A 21334-nucleotide genomic window follows, 5' to 3' on the forward strand; every position below is an offset into this window, starting at 1 on the left:
CCCTTCAAATGTGAGAAGGCCAAGGTGGGGTTCAGGGTCCAGGGGAAGAGAGGGCTGATCCTGGAAGTCATGAAGGGGGCAATGCAGGTGATGGCAGAGGAGAGATGCCCAGAGCTTGGTGTTCTGGGGAAAGTGGAGAATACTCCCCAGCACACCGTCTTTCCTGTCCCACCCTCTGTATCCTTGGCTGAGAGATTCCTGGAAGACATTGTGCAGAAAAGGAGGGAGGGTGGCCTCTAGGCCCAAATCCCTCAGCCTCCCTTGGCGGGGGCGGGGGGTGGCTAGGGTGACTCTTTTTGGCCTAACCAGAGACAGAGCTGGGCTCTTAGGACAAGGGTGTGGCCTCCCTCTGTCTCGCCTCCATGTGTACTTAACTCGAGGCTGCTCTAAGCTGCAGAGCTGTATCTGTGGGAACTCTGTGGGTTGTGGAGGTTGTGGTGTAGCCCTCTCAGCCCCCAGGGTCGTTGTGGAGGTTCAGGGGCTTGGACCCAGACACCAGGGCAGCCAGTGAGCCTAGGGAACCAGAAAGTCAGGTGGGAGGGACACAGCCAGACCCCGGGCCCTGCTGGGGGCATCCTGGGCCTCAAGTGGGACCCACCAGGAGGCAGGTAGTACTGACAGTCGGTGGTGCAGCTGGAGTAACGGGGACCAAGGTCCAGATGACCCAGCAGGTGGGGCGGAGGGTTATGGACAGGGCTGCAGCTGGACCTGTCCCACCTTTGGGCCTCTTGTCTCCCCACCCAGTGGGATAGGCCAAGCTCAGGAGGAGGAAGGCCAGCCCAGGGCTGGTGGTACCTCAGCAAATAGCCAGGTGCCACTGAGCCTCTTGGCAGCCACGGCAAAGGATGCAGGATGGTTTCAGAACTCACTAGAAAGAAGGAAGCAGGCGGACACTCTATGGGGACAGTTTCCCCTGGAGCCGGCTCTAAGGGACAGGTGGTAAGCTTTCTGCAGACCCAGGAATCACCATGGGGGTCCACAGTTGTGGACTCAGGCCTCAGATTCAAATGCTGTGGACCTGCCCCCTTTGGGTATACACACATCGGCAAAGTAGGGAGCTGTATTAGTTTTCTGTGGCTGTCGTAACAAAGTACCACAGATGTGGTGGTTTAAAACGACAGAAGCTTATTGCCTCCCAGTTCTGGAGGCCAGAAGTCTGAGGCCAAGGTGCTGGCAGGGCTGTGCTCTCAAAAGTTGCCAGAGAAGCAGTTTTCTGTGCCTGTTGCTGGCATCTGGTGGTGGCCGGCAGTCCTTGGCACCCCTTGGCTTGTGTGCCTCCATGCTCACAGGCCTTCTCTGTGTCTGTGTCTCTCTTCACACATCCTTACAGGGACCCTGGTTATGGGATTTAGGGCCCCCCCTAACGCTGTATGAGTGCATCTTAGCTAATGACCTCTCTGAAGACTGTTTCCAATACGGTCACATTTGCAACTCCTGGGTAGACATGGATTTGGGGGGAAACTCTTCATCCTGCTACAGCAGCTTCTGCAAAACTGTTTTCCTGTCTGTAAAATGTGGGAAAGGAAATGTCCACCTGGCAAAGATCTTGCAGGATTGGATGGCAAGGAAGGCGCCTGGCACACATGATGTTGGGTGTGTGTAGGTGCTAACTAGTCTTCGTGGTTTCTTAGCGAGTCGGCACAGCCACCTGACAGCCATCACACATCATTTGGTGGTGATTACTAGGCCCTGCGGTTACTTTAGACAAAGCAGCAGAAGGCTGACAGAGCAAGAGAGATGGAGGGGCTCTGAGTCCCAGGGGAAGCAGTCAAGGACCAGGAGGCAGAGGAGGGCTTCCAGAGGTGGCCTTGAGGTTGGAGTTTTGAGAAGAGTTCCAAGGTGAACTCCCAGCAGGAGGGCAGCACGTGAATCCTGGAGGAAAGGGCAGGGTCCCAGCTGACAGGGATTTATCTAGAGGGCCACGTGCGCCTTTGAAGTTTTTCAGTGGGGGCGGGGACTTCTCTGAGTGCTGGGGCTGCGGCAGGAAAGAGCGGAGGGGCTGGGCACCCTGAGAAGTTGCCAGGTGAGAGAAGGAGAAGATAGGAAGGGCTGCAGAGGTGGGACCACTGACCAGGACCAGTGAGGATGCTCGGACTGTGGCCCAGGACTAGGCTCTGATAACGCAGCTGGTGGAGACCGGGGGAGGGTAGCTGCCTAGCTCAGGTTTGGGCTTGTTGGTTGACCTGAGGCATCTGAAATGCCAGCCAGGATGTTTCAGCAGCAGGACCCAGCTAGAGAGTAACCGAGTCCATCCAGCGGGAAGGGGCGAAGGGAGCCAAGGAGATGCTGGGAAAAGGGGTACAAGGGGCAATTTCTGTAAGCCCAGCAGGCCGAACAGGGGGTGTGTGGAAAGAGTGGAGCAGTTGGAGATTCTGCTGTGGTTCGGCAGGTTAAGAACCTGACTAGGAACCATGAGGTTGTAGATTCGATACCTGGCCTGCTCAGTGGGTTAAGGATCTGGTATTGCTGAGCTTCAGCGTAGTTTACAGATGCGGCTCACATCTGGTGTTGCTGTGGCTGTGGTGTAGGTGGGTGGCTGCAGCTCCGATTTGACCCCTAGCCTGGGAACCTCTATATGCCACAGGTTCAGCCATTTAAAAAAAAAGAAAAAGAGTGGGGCAGTTTTGGTATCAGTAAGAACACAGGTCCACTTTGCCCCGGGGAAGGGCAGGTAGGGGCCGGGGAGGGGGGGCATGGATGAGTGGGTGTTGCATCCCTCCCCACAACAGACAGGCGTATGCAGGCTCTCCGGGAGTCCAGGTCATATGCTGGGGTTGGGGCTGGGGTGTGGATGAGACTCAGCCCTCCTCCCCTACCCCCTGGAGCTTCCAGACACCACAGATAATTATGAGGTGATGTGATAAATGCTACCTATGCGGGGAGCCATGGGCAGGGAAGACAGGGCAGCCAGGAGAGGGGGCACTTATGACCTCTGAGCTGCCCCTCAGGGAGGCTCAGAGGCAGCTGCAGGCTGGAGGTAGCTGGCACTTACAGCAGGCTGTTCTCAGTGGATCTGCCTGCCAACTATTTTAATCACCTCTGCTGTCCAGATAGAAGACTGAGATCAGGAAGAGGGGCCCAGGGCCAGCAGGGCTGGGACTACAGAGCCCACGCCCTTGGCTGTGCTGCCATCCTGCCTCTGAGTTTGGGACTTGGTCCACCATGTGCCAGACTGGTCCTGCTGCCAGGAGTTCCCAAGTGTCAACAAGCTGATATCTCTGGAGGCCCATTCATCTGATTGAGCTCCAACCTCTTTGCTCACATCAAAGGTGGGTGCTGAGATGGTGAACAGCTGCAAGGGCGCCAGCGGGTGTCTGGGCTGCAAGGGCTCCACCTGTGCCTGCAGTTGGCCAGGGCTCACCTCCCTGTCATCCCTAGGCCACAGCAGCCCCTTCACCAAGCTGAGGTTCTCCTTCCATGCCTTTATTGTGGTTCACATAGCTCTGAGAAACAGTGGTCAAGCAGCCACAGGGTGTGGGATGACCCCTGATCCCCTGCTCTTTGGCCTCAGACAACAGGCAGGGTGTTAAACCAGGCCCACCTGAAGCAGCGGCAGAAGGCATTCTAAGAAGGCAAATCGGGGCTTGATGTTGGGAAGAACTTGCAAACCAATTACAGTCTCGCTGCCCTTAGAGATAGTGAGCTTCCCATCAGGGTAGGTGTGTAAGCTGACTTTTCTGGGGTGCTGGAGATGGGAGCTCAGAGGCCAAACATTGGCAATACTGTGATCCTAAAGTTGATTAAGATGAACTTTTGTTCAGCCAGTTTACCAAATGTCTCCTTGGCGAGATACCAAGGGACACAAAATGTCCCAGGGCATGTTAGGTTTCCTGACTCCCAGCAGGCCCTGAGATCCTATGCCAGCAGTTCCAGAGGATGGGTCAAGCACTGCCAGTGTCTGGACCCAGCTGCTCAGCTCACCTACCATGAAGTCCATGACTAAATGTGGGAACGCTATGTTTCTACCAGCTGGCCATGGCCCGCCAGGGGCACAGGCTTACCTAGCCCAGCCCAGGACCTGACAGCAGGGTGAGGCGCCACCAGCAGGAAGTGGTTTATAGGCTGTCCCCATTTCCTGTCCTGCCAAAAACCTTTGAGCAAGTCTTTTCCCCTCTTAGGCTGTGGTTTTCTTTGCCCCGAGCACTCTCTTACTCCACTAGTGCCTTGTTCTTCCAAGTACAGAAGTGAGGCAGACCTGAGCCTATCAGAGCAGAAAAGACCTTGGAGGCCTCTGTGGGCCCGTTTCTCAGGGGGGTCAGGGGCAGGTACCTGCCTCCCCACCCACTGGTCCAGGCCTGAGCCTCCAGTCTGGGCTCCACCCCCACCCCAGTCTCTCCAGGTTGTGGGTGCCAGCCCAGCAGGGATGATTAGCAGATGAAAAGCTTTGCTTCAGGATGGTGGGGTGACGCCCCTGGGCAGCCTTGGCAGCTGCCCCTGGCTGGAAGCCAGGGGAGCTCCTCTAGGAACAAGGACACAGAGAGCCCATCAGCACGCCCTTCTTCCCATGGCCCTGCCCTCGGCCTGGCTCCTGGAATGGCTGAGGAGCTAATGGTCACCCACCAGGGTCCTAATGAGTGAGTCGGGGTTAATGGGTTACCTAGCCTGGTGACACATTCACCAGCCTCCCTAGGCTCTCAAAGTCCAGACACACTGGCCTGGCCTTCAAGGTCTGAGCTCACCCACTTGCTTTGCCAGCTTTGATGCCTCAGGGCTCTGGGAGGGTCTGCAAGACTTGCCGTGAACCCTTACTGCTTTAGCCATGCCCCCCCTCCACGGCTGGCCTGTGGCCTCAGACAGCTGCCTCTGCCTGGCTGGCTCCCCAGTGCAATCCCAGCACTGCCTGGAGCCCCCCCAACACAGAGACACACACAATGGTGTCTGCCCCTCCCTCGGAGTCCTGGGCTCCCCCTCCTTCTTGGCTGACAAACTGTCCCTTCACTCTGGCTAGGGGCTCCTTAACAGAAGACTCCCAGTGGGCCAGGGTCAGAGGGGAGCCTGAGTGAATGAATGGGTGATGGACGAGAGCATGCCAGGGTTGGGCAGCAGTGACAGTTCTGGCAGCTGCAGGCCTGTGGGGCACCCATCCCGTCCCGTTGAGCTGGGGCAGGTGGGGGCCTAAGCAGATGGCCCCATCCTCCACCCCAGTCGTTGCTGTGTCCTCCCTCAGCCCACCTGCTCATGATGCCAGAAAGGGGCCAGCTGATGTCTCTGGTCACACAGCTCCAGGGACAGGACCAGGAGCCCATCCTCCTCCCACCTGGGAAGGTTCCTGTGCCTTTAAAGCCTCCCCCCACCCAGGCCAGCAGGGGGAGGGAGGGGAGGAGCTGAGCACTGAGGACTCAGCTCTGTGCTGGAGCTCTGCCGGAGGAACAGCCCTGCAGCCAGGTGAGCAGGGCCAGGACGGGGGTCTGGTGGTGCCCCAGTGCTGTGTGACCCCGAAGCACAGCTCACCCTCTCTGAGCTGCTGGACATCGCAGAAGTGGGGAGCTCAGGCTTGGGGCCTCCCAGAGGTATCTGGAGGCCTGGGCTCCAACCCAAGCTCTGTTAAAAGTCCCTCTTCCACTGTGAGCCTCAGTTTAGGCACCTGCATAAAGAGAGTGAGCTGCCCTTCGGGGTGATGGGGCCGGGGCTTGTGTGGATGGATCCTGCAGAGGGGTCGCACAGAGCGGCAGGGCTCAGGCCCTGGGTCTGGGCTGGGAGCCTCTGCTTCTTGTCCCGTAAGTGAGTTTGAGGCTGCCTGACCAGGCTTCCTGGCTGACTCTGCCACAGGTGGGGGCGCGTGGAAGAACATGGGGAAGTGGGCTTCTTGAACTGAGAGAGTGGAGGGCAGAATGGAGAGGCCAAGGCTCAGAAGGACTGGGCGGCCTAGGGTGTGGGGCGTTGCTGGAGGGAAGCTCTGGAATGGAGCCAAGCTGAGAGGGGGCTGAGGCGCGATATCCACACCTGCCCCTCTCCTGTGCTGGTGTGGGGGCAGGGCAGGGCCCATGGTGCAAGGGGCTATTGTACAACTCCAGGGGGCGCCCACCAGCTCGTGGTCATCTCAGGCTTAGGTAGCTATTTCAACAATTTTCCTGCAGAGAGTGATATCAAATCTTGGGGAAGGAGCTTTTCTCAAATTCTCAATCCTACCCCACCAGGGTGAGCAGCCAACAAGACAGCTTCCAGCTTTGAGCCTGGGTCACCATCAGCTTCCTGCCCAGAGCCGTGTTCTCACACCCAGGGGACAGGACGCCTCGCAGGCCGTGGTAAGGAAGGCCAGGGGGGCAGGTCTGTGCCGACCTTCAGGTCTCTGGCCTCGGCCAGGTAGCTGCTACCTAAGCCTGGTTTTCCTGCCTATGAACGGGTTTGGGGATGTGCCCAGGTCTCACCCCTTGGCACTGGGGTTGGAAGATTAACAGAGAAACTCCAGGCTGTCTGCTCTCACTCTTCCTCACACTCTCCTCTTGGGAACTTGCTCACTCAGCCTAGATTCCTTACTGGTGTGTGTGAGTGTATTGGGAGGGGGTGGTGCTGATGGCAGAATCAGTACATCTGGGTGAGTGAGGTTTGCTTATTTCCTGGGGATAGGGAGCTCACCACCTCTCGTGCGTAGGACAGGAGCGGTGGGGTCTGGAGGAGACCTCCAGCCCAGGACCACTGCCCCCAGGCACCCTCTCTGCATGTGGGGGTGGAGTCAGACTGGGACAGAATGTGATACACTTGACATGTAGGTGAGGGCTTTCTTTGTTCTGTACTTCATGCCTCTGTTGACAGGGCCTTTGGCCTTTGAGACACCTTGCCTTCCCTCCTGACCCCCTCCCTGGAGCCTGTCCTCTGGGCTCCACGACAGGTCCTCCAACTTGCCCCAGCCCAGGGTTTTCCTTGGGGTCACCTGTGGGGTCTGGGTCTTCCTCTGCCCGCTCAGACCTTCTTCCTACCTTCCTGCTGCTGCTGATACTTCCGTGTCTCACACCATCACCAGTGGGGAGAAAACTACTGCTCAGGCTAGGGACCAAGCCCTGCGGCTCTCCACGGCAGACCCCTCCCAGCTGACTGCCCTGCAGTGCAGCCAAATCCCCTGATATTCCTGACTGATGTCCAGCCCTCAGGGACAGGCCTTGAGCCTTGGTCTCTGGCTCCCACCTCATCCATCTTCTCAGTCATCCTGGTCCACAGGGGAGGGGGTGGACATCCAGGGGAAGAGGTGTCGTGGCACCCCCATCCAGGGCCATCCTGGTTGAGGATTTCATGGAAGTGCATTGGATGGGTTCCATGCCGCACCGACTCAAGGGCAGTGGGTGAGAGGACAAGGCCTGCTCTGGCTGTGTGACCCAGGGCGGGCAGCAGTATCTAGCGGGCCTCGGTGTTTCCTCCTGGCTATCACAAGGAGTGGCCTTGCAGGGTTGTTGTGGACCACAGATGGGGGCAGTGGGTGAGAGGACAAGGCCTGCTCTGGCCGTGTGACCCAGGGCGGGCAGCAGTATCTAGCGGGCCTCAGTGTTTCCTCCTGGCTATCACAAGGAGTGGCCTTGCAGGGTTGTTGTGGACCACAGATGGGGGCTGTGAGTGTTCCGGGCAACAGAGACACAGTGAGCCGGGGAGCGGGGGAGGGAGGAATGACTCAGGAAGTGGCTGATCCTTGTGCTTGGCTGATGAAGGCCAAGGAGGGTGGGGACAGTGACCAAGTTCCCCTGGGCCTGGTCTGCAGCCACTCCTGACTCTGAACCTCCTTGGTGTGCTGGCCAGGGACATGCAGCAACTTGGAGCAGGTATGGGGTCGCTGGGTCTGCCCTGGTGGGTCATGTGACCTTGGGCCCTGCCTTTCCAAGCTATTCAGGTGGTTCTTTGGGCCTGGGGCACTAACATCCCTGCGTAGGTGGTGGAACCTTCTGTAGGTGGTGGAACCTTCTGGATGCGAGGCTCCAGGCCGTGCTCAGAGAGAGGTACCCTTGCCTGTCCATTGGAGGGTGTGGTGAGCCTCTCAGGTCCAGGTTCTGTTCTGGGGCTGGTGCACAGCCCCAGGAAGCATTTCTGGGACACCATGTCTGGCCCTAGACTTCAGACACTGAACAAAGACAGGGCGAGTCAGTGGGGGACCCACCCTGGGGGTCCCTGAGGGCCTTGCCCATGGACAACTGCCCTCTGGAGGGAACCGAGTGTGGGAGGAGGGTCCCCTGCCTCTCTCACCGCACCTCTCCTTCCCCACTGGGGCCACACCCTTTGCTGCTGCCACCACCAAGGGGACCCAAGGGTCACTGCTGACAACACCTCCCACCTGCAGGCCCTCCCAGGGCTGCATGAACTTTAGTTACCTGGTGATGGACCAAGTCCCCGTGCCTCCTTGAAGTGACGTGACATGATGCAGGTTCTGGCTGTCCTCCCTACCAGGCTAGATCTCTCCCTTTGAGGACCCCCAACTCTGACACCATCAGCTACCCCCTGGGAAGCTAGGTGCCCCTCTGGGACTAGGTGAGCCTGAACTCCTCCTGCCTTTCTGCTCTGTCCCACCCCTGCTCCTCCTGGGAGGGGCCCACCCGGATCCCATCCCAGCTCTGAGGCCCCCTGAAGAGCTCGGCAGGGGCTGCAGGCCTGGCTCTAGGCGGTTGCCAGACTTTTCCCAGGCAGGCACTTCTGCTTCTTCCTCCCCAGCGGTGCCCCGCCCAGAGCCGGCTTCTGAGGAGTGGGGCTGTCTTGGGCCCCGCCCCCCGCTGCCCCCAGGCCTCAGGTAAGCCCTCCAGGGTCAGGAGGAGCAGGGTCGTGGTTGGAGGCCAGGCATGGACTCTGTTGCCTCGGTTTCCTCTCCTGACACCGATTCGGGTGAGAGCCATTGTTTTAGCGAGCCTAGAAAAGCGTGTGGGGGAGGGGACGTGGAAGCAGAGTCTCCAGCAGGGTGTCTTCCGCTCCGTGGGGCTGGGCCAGACCTCCCTGCTGCCCTGCCTAGGGGGAGGGGACTGTCTGCGCAGCCCCGACCCCTTCCTCCCCGCTGCGCTGCCGCCACCTTCGGTGGAGGGGGGTGCATTTGGGCCCTCGGTGGAAGAATGGACACGCACTTGGGGGGTGATGTGGACCTCCAGAGGTCCTGGTTGGTTCACCCCTGGGGCCTGAGAGGAGAGAGCAGAGCCCTGTGTGGGGAGGGTCTCAACTGATGGTCCCAAGCTCTGGAGAAATGAGGCTGTGTCCCAAGTTGTCCAGCGTAGCCTCACCCAGCAGACACGTGGGAGCTGTGCCTGTGCCAGGGAGGGGGGCATCCGCCCCTGTGCTGCCCCACCTGCCCTGTCACGTGTGATGGGAAAGTTCTAGGTCGGGAACAAACGCTGCAGGTTGCTGGCCAGCTGCTGAGCTCCCAAAGGCCTCGCAGCACAGCCGCCTCCCTTGGAACCCTCCACCCTGACCCAGCCTCCCTGCCAGCCCCAGGGTACACCCTGAGGGCAGTCAGGCCTTGTGGAGGGTGGAGGACGGAGTGCACGGACTGTCCTCGGGGCAGTGGGGGGCCGGGGAAGGGCCTGGCTGACCCTTTGGCACACTGGCTGCTTGTCTGAGAGCAGGTGATGCCATGAAGGCCAAGAGGGAGTGCAGGGAGGGGCTGCAGGAATCCAGCCAGAAAGGGTGGTGCCTTGGTTTGGTCAAAGAGGTCAAGGTGGCGGGGAGGGCTGGCTTGGACCTTGCCTAGGGTATGGGATGGTTGTCTGCTGTGTGACTGTCCCCTGAGCCAAGGGAGGAGAAAGTCATTCAGTGCTGGGAGTGGGGCTCCATTCCCAAATCATCTCTGGGAGACCCTGTCTGGCCCTGGAGTTCACACCCCCCGAATAGGGATGTGAGCCAGAGGGTCCCAGCGGGGCTCTGGGACAGATATTCATCCTTTGGAGGGAACTGAGTCTGGGAGGGGGGATACCTCCCTCTGTCACCTCTCTTTCTCCGCTGGGGTCACACCCCTTGCCTGCTGGACCCCAAGGGTCAGTGCTGTCCCTCCCCGCACAGCCGGGCAGGAAGTCAACAGGAAGCAAGAGGCTGACCAGCTCCTCTATGCTGTGCGCTGGCCCCCAGGCACCCCCAGCAGAACTGACACTTCCCTAACGCTCCCCACTTTCCAACCCACTTCATCTTCACAATACTTCCCAGCGGGCCCCTGTCATTCCCCTGGGCAGATGGGCAGGTGGTCAGGCACCTGTCCCATGCAGGTGTGATGGGGCAGACTAGCCCCAGAGCCTGTGCACTCCAGCCCCTCAGCTGGTCACATGAGGCTCTGTGCAAGCCCCCTCACCATCTTGCCTGGGAGAAATGCAAGGGGAATTCACACCAGCCTGGGAGTGGCTGGCAGCCTCCTCCTGACTCCGGAGTTCTTGGAGGCCGAGATATCCCAGGCTGCTCCCTGGGGCATTGACCCCACCAGCTTCTCTGTTTTCAGGAGGACCAGGAGACTGAGTGGTACAGGAGTCTCCCTGGAGCAGGTTCTGTGGCCACAGGCTCCTGCAGAGTGTGAAGGAGACCCCACATATTTCTCCAGCTGTTTCAGCCCAAACCGTCTTCTGTGGCCACCTCTCCAGGGGCTCGTGGCTCGCATTCCCTGAGGAAGGTAGGCTCCTGTCCTGTAGAGGCTGGTCTGATGATTTCAGGATGAGTGTGGGTGTCCCCTTTGAAGGTGTGCTGGAAGCTGAACCCCACACTCTGAGGCACAGGCAGATCATTCTGGGGCCCAGGAATGGTGCCAGGAAGGAATCAGGCTGGGCCTGTCCCTCCTGGAGTGACCTTCTTGGAAGTGGAGGGCTCTGCCGCTATGAGGAGACAGAAAAGGCCCTGCCGAATGAAATCTGGGGGTTCCCAGGAGGGGTCCCTGACAAGATGGGGTTGTGAGGACAAGCAGGTGGATTTGGGCAGGGGCAGAGATGGGGCCAGGAGCTTCTGGCAGAGGGAGTGACCTGAACAAATGTGGGGGGCTGGGTGCATGTTCTGGGGGCTGGAAGGAAATGCAGGGGTTTATTTCTGAGGCTGGGCTTTGGGCCATGCTCATGGGGCAGGGCTCAGGATGTGCCTGACCTTCTCCCCTGCCCACAGAGCCATGAAGAAGCGGTACCTGCTGCTGGCCCTGGCAGCTGTGGCCCTAGTGCTCCTCATCCTTGGCCTCTGCCTCTGGCTACCTTCGAACTCCAAGCCACACAACCATGTGTACCCCAGGGCAGCTGTGGCCGCGGATGCCCTGCGCTGCTCAGAGATTGGGAGGTGAGTGGGGCCGACAATGGGGACACACAGGCCCTGGAGCACAGCCTTTGGGGACACAGTTTCCCCACTGGTAAATGGGGTGCCTGGATGAGGGGTGTTTGGTGTGCATGGAGCTGCCTACCCTGCCCTGGGACCTTCTCAGCAGCCTCTGGTTGGGGGAGAAGGGGACACTGAGAGCAGAGTGTGAGTCTCCCAGAGTTCAGCTGGGCCCTTTTCTCAGTTCAAGGGTGTCTATCTTTTCAGATAAACTCTGCTGTATCATGCTATTTTTCAGACCCCTATCTTGCATATACAGAGATCAGTTCTCACTTAAAAACTTAAGAGTTCCTGTTGTGGTTCAGCAGAAACGAACCTGACTAGTATCCGGGAGGACTTGGGTTTCATCCCTGGCCTTGATTAGTGGGTTAGGGATCTGGCTTGGCTATGGCTGTGGCAGAGGCTGGCAGCTACAGCTCTGATTCGACTCCTAGCCCAAGAACTTCCATGTGCTGCAGACTTGGCCTTAAAAAAGAAACTCAGAGGTATTCCCTGGTAGCAGATTAAGGAGCAGTGTCACTGCTGTGGCTTGGGTCACTGTTGTGGTGCAGGTTCAAACCGTGGCCCAGGAACTTTTGCATGAAAAGAAATTCTCCATTTATTTTCCACTTATGAAAGTCATGTACTTCTGTTTGCTTGAAGAGGAGGAACATTTAAGCCCATTAGTTTTAGAATTAGAATCAAATTTAGAATCAACTTTAGAATCAAAAACCATGGGCTCCCCTCCATCCCGCCTTGAGCAGGTGGCCAGGCAGTGGGGAGGTGGGTGGCGGGGTGCACCTCTTGGAGGGTGGGGAGGCCGCAGGCTCTGACCCCCCCACCCCCGCCACATGCTGCTGGCAGGGACACACTGCGGGACGGCGGTTCGGCTGTAGATGCTGCCATCGCGGCCCTGCTGTGCGTGGGGCTCATGAACGCTCACAGCATGGGCATCGGGGGTGGCCTGTTCCTTACCATCTACAACAGCACCACGCGTGAGTGCCTGCCTGGGCGGGAGGTGCATGGTGGGGCTGCCTGCCTCGGGCTGCACTTGGGCTGGGCAGGCACAGCTGGGTGGCTCCTGGGATCGCACGGGTGAGGGTTTGCTGTTGGGTCCAGTCTGTCCACCTGCTTCTCCTTCCAGGAAAGGCTGAGATCATCAATGCCCGAGAGGTGGCCCCTCGGCTGGCCTCTGCCAGCATGTTCAACAGCTCGGAGCAGTCGGAGGAAGGTGAAGTGCAGGCTTGATGTGGGTGCAGGCCTGGGAGGAGCTGCTGGGAAGACATAAGCATCCCCCACACCCTCCATCTGGGGTTGAAAGAGGCTCTGGCCCCTCAACACTCTCCATAATGAATGGTCAAGCCTGTCATCACAGAGGATAAAGATACGGAGCTTCTGCTCTTTCTGCACAGCCTCCTCCAGGGCCACCCTGTGTCAGTGCATGGAGAGAATGATTGCTAGTCAAACAGCCTGCATCTCCCTGGATCTGGGTCCAGCCCTCTGTTCAGCCCTTTTCACTGACAAGCCACCTGAATATGTCCTGTCGGGGGAGCGTGATGTGGATTCTCATTTTACTGGGGATGCTGTGGCCCAGAGAGGTCATGCAAACTGACTAAGGTCACACAACTGGATGGTGGTGATAAAGCTGAGATTGAACCCAAGCTGTCTAAACCCTGGGTTTCTAATAGCCATCTAAGCATTCATTCATTTGTCTGTTTCTTTGTGGGGACAGCTCTCTAGAGTATAAGGCAGAGTCTCTTTTTTCTCTAAGCTATCCTTAAGCCAAGAGGAGACCTCTCAACTCCCCAGGGGCAGAGGGGAACGAGTGGCCACCAGGGGCGACATCGCAGGGACCCCAGCGAGGTCCTTGCAGGATGAGGTTGAAGGAGAGGAAGGGGGCGGATCCCCTCCTGCAGGCTCTGCCTGGGCAGGGCCCTGCGAGTAGCTGCTCTGGAATCCTCTCCAGCATACAGAGGATTTATATCTTTCCCTGTCGGAAAACTCACAGTGGGTAGAAATGAAGTCATTCAGAGTGTGAGATTACTGGAGAATTTACAGACTTAGCATCTCTGGATGCTTGGAATGCATGTATTTAACTAGGGCTTGTGGGGTACCTCCTGCAGCGTCAAGGGCTATTCCCTGAGCCAAGTAGAAGCAAAAGTAACAGGTGAATCCAACATTCCAGGTGGAGCGGGTTGAGAAAACACAGTGTGCAGGGTATGGACGTGCTGCCTGAAAGACAGAGGTGGGAAGGGCTGGAGGCCCTGTGGGTTCACCAGGTGCTCTGCTCAGGGCATGTGAGCGAAAACCCAGATGCTGGGTGGGATGGCTCGAGGGGGTGGGTTTCTGGGGGAAGAGCAAGTGGGAATCGGGGAAGAGGAGGCACAGCGTCAGGCGGAATGGCCCAGGTGGAGGTAGTAAAAGCCCCGGCCTCTTCTGAGTGTCTGGAGTGTCTAGAGCTGTCCCCCTGAGTCCTAGGGGATTTCATCTGACAGGACCCCTGGGGCCACTGTGAAAGGGGAGGAGCAGCTTGCCTGCCTGCCAGGTGACCCTTCGGGAGGTCCTGGTGATGCCAGGAGAGGTGGGGGTGGGGCTGGTGCCTGGCACACTTTGAGGGCGGAGCTGTGGACTTGCTGAAGGGCTGGGTGTGCCTGGCCCCCAGGAGGCTCAGGTCTTCACCTGAAAGAACAGGGTGGTACTTAGAGAGACCTGCAAGGCTGCAGAGCAGTGGGTTTGCGTGGCCATCAGGAGTCAGGTTCCGGGTGTGTTAAGCGTGAGGTGCCATGAAGTGGGCAGGTTCATCCTCAGCTCTGGCCAGTGGGGGAGCAGACCGAGAGTAAACTGGGGAGCTGTCAGCAGGTAATGGACCCTGCAGCCTGTGGGAGAGGGCACTGAGAGTGGGGACCCAGGAGAGAGTGATGGGCTAGGTGAGGCGTGGTTGAGAAGGCAGTGTGGGGGTCACTGGTGACCTTGGTGAGAGGGTGGCATGAGAGCCTGATTGGCCCGAGGTCAGGGCAGCCCTTACTTAGGGGTGGGCAGGCGCTGTGTGCTGGTGTCAGACCTGAGATGTGCAGATGTTGCAACAACCCAGCTCCTAGAAACTTGTGCCCAACTTCAGTGTGGGAGAGTTCTAGAGCTAAGCAGCCAAGCCTGGGATTGGCCGATGTAACCCCGTTATCTCAGGGGTGAAGGCAGGAGGCTGAACCTTTCTGTGTCAGTGTCCAGCTTTAAGGCGTGGTGGGGGCAGTGCGGCCTAGTGGGGAGCCAGGGTCCAGGGGTCTGTTTCCAGTGAAATCATGGCTCCTCAATGGACAGCAGGAAGACAAACCTCTTTATGGTCAGATGGGGACGTTGAGGCCAGAAGGGGTCAGGGAGGGGTTTAGGCTCAGGTGCCACCTGGGACAAGGGGAGAGAGGAAGGGGGCCCCTTGCCTTGAGGGGGGTCCTGGGCTTGCATAGGGACTTTGGCAGGTTCCGTGGAACCCTGGAGCCTTCTGGGCTGAGAGGCTATATGGCCCGGGAGGCTCAGATTGAGAGGTGGTATGGGTCTGGCTTCCTTATACTCTCACTGTGCCACCAGGAGCTGGGCACAGGACTTCAGACATGGTGGCACCCTTAGAGACAGACATCTAGACCTGGGACTACAGAACCCAGTGTGCGTGCTACTCTCTGTCCCTCCTGGGCCCTTGCGAGATGTCCCTTGTCCAGCCACAATCTCACCGAGATGTGACCTCAAAAGTCCGTTTCCTTTCTGAGCCTCAACTGTTCCCCTGTGTGGAGCCACCAACTGTGTCCCTCTCCTTCCACAGGAGGACTGTCAGTGGCGGTTCCTGGAGAGATCCGTGGCTATGAGCTGGCGCACCAACGGCACGGGCGGCTGCCCTGGGCTCGCCTCTTCCAGCCCAGCATTGAGCTGGCCAGCCAGGGCTTCCCTGTGGGAAAGGGCTTGGCAGCAGCCCTGGAGAGAAGCCAGGACGCCATCAAGAGACACCCTGCACTGTGGTTTGTCTGTGGTCCCTGCCGGGGAGGGGCGGGGCATGAGTGGGTGGCAGTGCTGTTAGGAATCTGCGCTGATAAAGGGATGAGGTCCAGGAGACCGAAGCCTTGCCCATTCTGACCCTGGGGTGGGGCGGCCCCAGCTCGTGTGCCTTCTCTTCCCCTGAGTGGGTGGGTGGCTGGCTGGCTGGGCCCACCCCACCTGCCCCCCTCACGGGAGCTCCCTCTGCCCCAGCGAGGTGTTCTGCCGGAATGGAAATGTGCTGCGAGAGGGGGACCTGGTGACCATGCCTCGGCTGGCCAAAACCTATGAGACACTGGCTGTCGAGGGCGCCCAGGCTTTCTACAATGGGAGCCTCACCGCCCAGATTGTCAAGGACATCCAGGAAGCTGGTGAGCCTGGGGCCAGGCACTCCGCAGCCAGAACATGAGCCTGGGGTCCTTGGGTCCCGCCTGGCCTGGGCACTGGGCCCTCAGATAGTCCCTGGCAGGGGAGGGGCACAGATGGTGTCTGCAGTTGGTGACAGTCCATGTGGATCCACAGCTCCTGGTTAGGTCAAACAAAGCTCAGAGAGGTCCTGCAGTCCAAGAGAGACAGCCCCAGGGAGGCCAGTGCAGGTGTAGGCAGGAGTCAGAGTTGGGGAAAGTGCAGACGCAGGAGGACATCCTAGAGGAGGTGGCGCCTGAGCTATTGAGGAGGTTGGTCTTTGTAAGCAGAGAACAATCTAAGGCCCTGGGTGTGGGGGGTGTTAATTCTCCAGGGGGATGAGGGTGGGCATGGTGAGAGAGAGAGGTGGGAGGGGCGGACAGCGTCTTGCAGACAGGTTCCGATGTGTTCTAGAGCCCCAGGCTGCCTCTTCCTCTGGAGTCAGGGTTCTTATCAGTGTGTGCTGAGGAGGGTGACTAGCACATTGACCTTTACTGCTGACGCCTGAGATTAGCCCATAAATACTTTACTTCGCTGGGGAGTCATTTCCCTGGGGAGTTAGAGCCTCTCTCCACCCACTCTTTAGTCATTGCGGAGTAGGAGGGTATGGAGCACATAATTCCCACATAGAGAAGATCCAGGGCCACCAAGGAGGACTGGGAGGCCTGTGGGTAGACAGCGCAGGCCTGGGCTTGGTCATGGGGAGGTGGCCCGATGCAGGGGTGGGAGCAAGGGTGGATGGGACTCCCAGTTTTATGGCTCCCCGGTGGTGTATCCCATCCCCATGGCACCCCTTGAGCAGCTGTTCTGGGGCAGGGGGCATTGTGACAGCTGAGGACCTCAACAACTACCGTGCAGAGCTGATTGAGCAGCCGCTCCGCATCAGCCTCGGGGACGCCCAGCTCTATGCGCCCAATGCCCCGCTCAGCGGGCCGGTGCTGGCCCTCATCCTCAACATCCTCAAAGGTGAGCGCCCTCCGCAGCCCTGCAGAGCAGTGATCTGGGTGTGGCTGCTCTTCAAGGTCTGGGTGCCACAGTGTTGGCCAGAGTTCACTGCTGAGTGGCCTGGTCCAGAGGGCACATCTGGGAAACCTCAGTGCTCATCCGAGAGCATGTGGACCAGAAGCCCTGTGGCTGGACCTGTGAGGCCCATGGCTTCCTTCCAGCCATCAGTGCTTCCAAAGCAGCTGCTGCCGTTGGGGATTAAAAGGTCCCCATCTCAAGGTAGCCAAGTGGCCCAGGGAGGGGTCAACCACACCCCCAGGGCACTCAGCTGTCTGGTCAAGCTGGGACATCCAGGGCCACCAACCTGCCTGGCTCTGTCAATCAGGGTACAACTTCTCCCGGGCAAGTGTGGAGACACCAGAGCAGAAAGGCCTGACCTACCACCGCATTGTGGAGGCCTTCCGCTTCGCCTATGCCAAGAGGACCCTGCTTGGGGACCCCAAGTTTGTCAATGTGACCGAGGTAAAGGGCAGGGGCTGGCCCGCAATGGGCAGGGGATCTGCCATGAAGTTGCCAGGAGGGCTCCTGGGGGCCACACCCACCTCACTCGTGCTTTATGTGTCTAATTCCCCCCCTGACATTGGCCTCAGGCATACTGTAGACTGGGACGGACTGGTGACCCCGAGCCCTGACCTCTGTCCCACGGAGCTCCCAGTGTGAGATGCGCTGGGGGAGACAGACTGTCTCCTGTGCCTGCCTCTACCACCCTCCAGTCTGGGGGCCTTTGCACACGCTGAGTGCTTGGCCAGAAAGGCTCTCAAGTGGTCAGTGCTGAGCTGAGGAACACACAGGGCCTCACAGCTCTCGAGGGCATGCAGACAGTGGGATCAGGGGAGAGGACCAGTCTTCAGGTGGGCAGAGGCCCTGGCCACACCTGGGAGCTAGCTTCCCAGACGTCCAGCCAGGCTTCACCCCATCCCACCCACTCACTCACCAGGTGCCTCAGCCCCCACCTCAATGCCTGTCACATCCCTCATTACCTGCCTGGCTCCCCACTGCCAGGTGGACCCGCAGATCCCCCACACCTACCTGTGACCTCCCGCAGCTGCCAGGAGGCCACTCTGCCCTCCTGGATCTCTTCTCTTTCCTGGGGAGCATTTTGTACCCACAGCTCCCCCCGGCCTCCAGAGACCAGGTACCTCCAGATGGCAGAAGCCACTGCATCATGGGACCCCACCCTCCCTGCTTCTGCTCTGCCTCTTGGGTTCCCAGGCTGCCCTCTCTGCTGGGTCATTCCATCCTGGCTCCAGAGCCCTCCAGCTGCCACCCCAACCCTCTGCTCCCCCTTGGAGCAACCTTGACTGGCTCCCCACTCTGGGGAGCCCTCCCCACCATGCCCTGCCCTTCCTCACTGCCAGATCCTGAGTCCAGCCTCAGCTTTCCCTTAGGGTCACTCTCCGTGGCATCTCACACCATTCCCCAGCTCCTCCTTCCCTCATCTTGTTATTTTTATTATTATTATTATTTTGTCTTTTTGCTATTTCTTTGGGCCTCTCCCGCGGCATATGGAGGTTCCCAGGCTAGGGGTCGAATCGGAGCTGTAGCCACTGGCCTACGCCAGAGCCACAGCAACGCGGGATCCAAGCCGTGTCTGCAACCTACACCACAGCTCATGGCAACACCGGATCGTTAACCCACTGAGCAAGGGCAGGGACCGAACCCGCAACCTCATGGTTCCTAGTCAGATTCGTTAACCACTGCACCACCACAGGAACTCCTCATCTTGTTATTTTGCAAAGTTGTGGACATTCCGGCAAGTTCCCTCCTCTCTCCCTGTTTCCATCCCTCTCTCCTGGGTCTCCCTGTTTTTTTCTGAGTCAGTGGACAGTGTGCACAGAGATTCCACTTCCTGTCGTACTTCCTGAAGAAGAGCAAGGACTTCTATTTAAGACGTGACCTGTTAGCTGCCTGGGTCAGCCTTTCCCCCAGGGTCCCATCCATGGCTTTTATGTCTGGGGCCCATCAAGGTCACACCTGCAGGTGCTGTTCCAGCTGTCCCCTGGGGCTGCCTTGTTGACTTTAAGGCTCAGGGCAGCTACCTTGCAGGAGGCCCCACTTCCTAGATTTGACTTTCTGCTTCACAATAGATTCAGGCTGAATGTTTTCTCCTTGGATTAAGCAGTTAGTCCAGAGGTGTTGCTGGAACCTTATGGAGGCATTTCCTCTGCTTGGCCTCTGGGGCCCTTCCTCGCTGCTCCCTCCATCCTCCCCACCCCATCTGCCCATCCAGGCTGGTGGTTTTAAGCTGACATCCCCATTTTATCCTTCAGCTCAGCCTTGCCCGTGAAAACACCATGTGTGGCCCATTATGCACCCGAGACAGGCTCTTCAGGGTCAGACAAGCTCGTGTCACAAATCAAGCTCCCAACTGTCCCCAGACCTGCCCCTTCTGCTGGGTTCACCTCCCCAGTTAGCAACCACTCTGCACTGAAGACTTGGCCCTTTCTCAATGTTTCTTTCCCACCTGGTGAGCCACCATCATCTCTCACCTGGTTGATGGCCATAGCCCCACCAGTTAGCCACTTGGGTTCCATTCCCATACGGCTACCAGAGGAGTAACACCCATCAGCTGCTCACTCCTCTGCCCCAAGCGCAGGTGACTCAGAAAAAAGCCGAAGTCCTTATGGGGCCCATAAGGACCTATGGGAATAGCCCCTGCTGGCATCTTCAACCTCCTCTCTCCTAATCCCAGTCACTGTCTGCCTGTCCCTCACAGGAATGCCTCAGGGCCTTTGCATATCCACTCTGGCCTTATGTGAGGTGCCTCTTCACATGTCACCTCCTCCAAGAAGCCCCCCTTGACGACAACACCCTCACCCTGTCTCTCTCCACCCCTTCACCTGGCTTGTTCTTCCCAGCACATCCCTGTCTGCCTTTGTCTTCCCTGCCAGGAGGGTGAGGACCTGCATGTCTGCTCCCTGCTAATCCCCCAGTGCTGGGCACAAAGTCCCAAGCTGTGAATGAATGAATGATTGAATGCAGTGAGAGTGGGGGCTGAGAGGATGTATTCAGATTTGCTGGATTGCAAGGAGACAGGCTGGAGACGGTGGTCAAACGGTCCACTTGAGGCTTAGGGCACAGGAGGGTTGTGGTCAGAGCCATGTCGGAGCTTCCTGAGAGCGGCTCGCACAAGCCTGTGCCCCCTCCCCGCCTCCCCCACCTCCTCAGGCCGGCTCTGGGGTCTCGGCAGGTGGTCCGCAACATGAGCTCCGAGTTCTTTGCTGACCAGCTTCGGGCCCGGATCTCCGATACCACCACTCACCCGGACTCCTACTATGAGCCTGAGTTCTACACACCGGATGACGCGGGCACCGCCCACCTATCTGTGGTCTCGGAGGATGGCAGCGCCGTGTCGGCCACCAGCACCATCAACCTCTAGTAGGGGCTGCTGGGTGGCCTGGGTGGGCCAGGGGCTGTCCGTGTGTCCCAGAAAGGGGGGGGGCGGTGGCTCCACGGTGGCAGAGTACTTGACCCCGCCTCCCCCGGGGAGCATGTTGGAGTCTTGGAGGGCATGTGGTGTGGGAGGGGCCAGGCAAAGCAGGCACAGCTGGTGACCAGCCGGTCGGTAGCTTTGGTTCCAAGGTACGATCCCGGATCAGTGGAATCCTGTTCAACGATGAGATGGACGACTTCAGCTCCCCCAACATCACCAACCAGTTCGGGGTGCGCCCTTCACCAGCCAACTTCATCACACCAGGTGTGGGTGGGGGGCTTGGGTGGGGAAGGGGCTGGTATCCCTGGCAGCAGCTGACCAGCACCTCTGTCCCTTCCCTCTTGCCCCCACCACTGTAGGAAAACAGCCACTCTCATCCATGTGCCCCGTGATCATCGTGGGTGAGGACGGCCAGGTCCGCATGGTGGTGGGTGCCTCGGGGGGCACACAGATCACCACATCTACCGCGCTGGTATGTGCCACCCTCCTGTGCCCCAGCTCCTTGCCCTCTGGGCCATGCTGACCCCACGCCCACACCCCCAGGCCATCATCCACAGCCTGTGGTTTGGCTACGATGTGAAGCGGGCAGTGGAGGAACCCAGGTTGCACAACCAGCTTTTGCCCAACACGACGACGCTGGAGAAGGGCATCGACCAGGTGCGGCAGAGGGCAGGGGACCTGAGTCACAGCAAGGGCCCCCCCGCTGGGAATCCTGAGCATCAGGCATATACGATGGCTAGTATCCTCAGGGCAGGTGACCCTCATGCCTGCTGCGGGGTTACAATGAGGGCTAGGCCACCTGCCCCCTATGAGACTAATAGGCCCAGCTGCCCCCAACTTGCTTCCTGGCCGCTCAGTGGAAAGGGGCACTACCTGGGTCTGCAGAGCACATGCCCTCATGGGCATGGTCTCCCTCCTCCTCCCTCTCCCAGGCAGTGGCTGCAGCCCTGAAGACACGGCACCACTACATCCAGGACGCGTCCACCTTCATTGGTGTGGTACAGGCCATTGTCCGCACACCCAGCGGCTGGGCAGCTGCCTCAGACTCCAGGAAGGGTGGGGAGCCTGCAGGCTACTGAGTGCTCAGGCAGTCAAGGGGGTCTGGCAGCCTGGGGATAAGTGAGCGGCAAAGCAGTGCAATAAATGGGGGCTGCAGCGCCCAGCTCTGGGCAGTCTTGCTGGCTGACTTCAATTCCCTGGGCCTCAGCATCCTGTGTGAAGTGGAGTCACCTGGCGGGGAAGGATGGCTAGATGGGATTTGTT

At 58.9% G+C, this 21334-nt stretch overlaps 1 protein-coding gene across 6 annotated transcripts; it reads left to right on the forward strand.

The window, feature by feature from the left end:
* Nucleotides 1946-21263, forward strand: GGT1 (gamma-glutamyltransferase 1). Of its 6 annotated transcripts, XM_021072097.1 has the most exons (16): nt 1946-2023; nt 3051-3269; nt 6138-6245; nt 10385-10552; nt 11032-11196; nt 12076-12206; nt 12356-12442; nt 15020-15212; nt 15442-15599; nt 16450-16599; nt 16964-17100; nt 19829-20016; nt 20208-20335; nt 20431-20543; nt 20615-20728; nt 21004-21263. In XM_021072097.1, the coding sequence occupies exons 5-16, from the start codon at nt 11036-11038 to the stop codon at nt 21148-21150; spliced, it is 1707 nt and encodes a 568-aa protein (XP_020927756.1). In that variant the 5' UTR covers nt 1946-2023; nt 3051-3269; nt 6138-6245; nt 10385-10552; nt 11032-11035; the 3' UTR covers nt 21151-21263.

Source organism: Sus scrofa, chromosome 14 (genome assembly GCF_000003025.6).
Source record: "Sus scrofa isolate TJ Tabasco breed Duroc chromosome 14, Sscrofa11.1, whole genome shotgun sequence".
Classification (NCBI taxonomy): Eukaryota; Metazoa; Chordata; class Mammalia; order Artiodactyla; family Suidae; genus Sus; species Sus scrofa.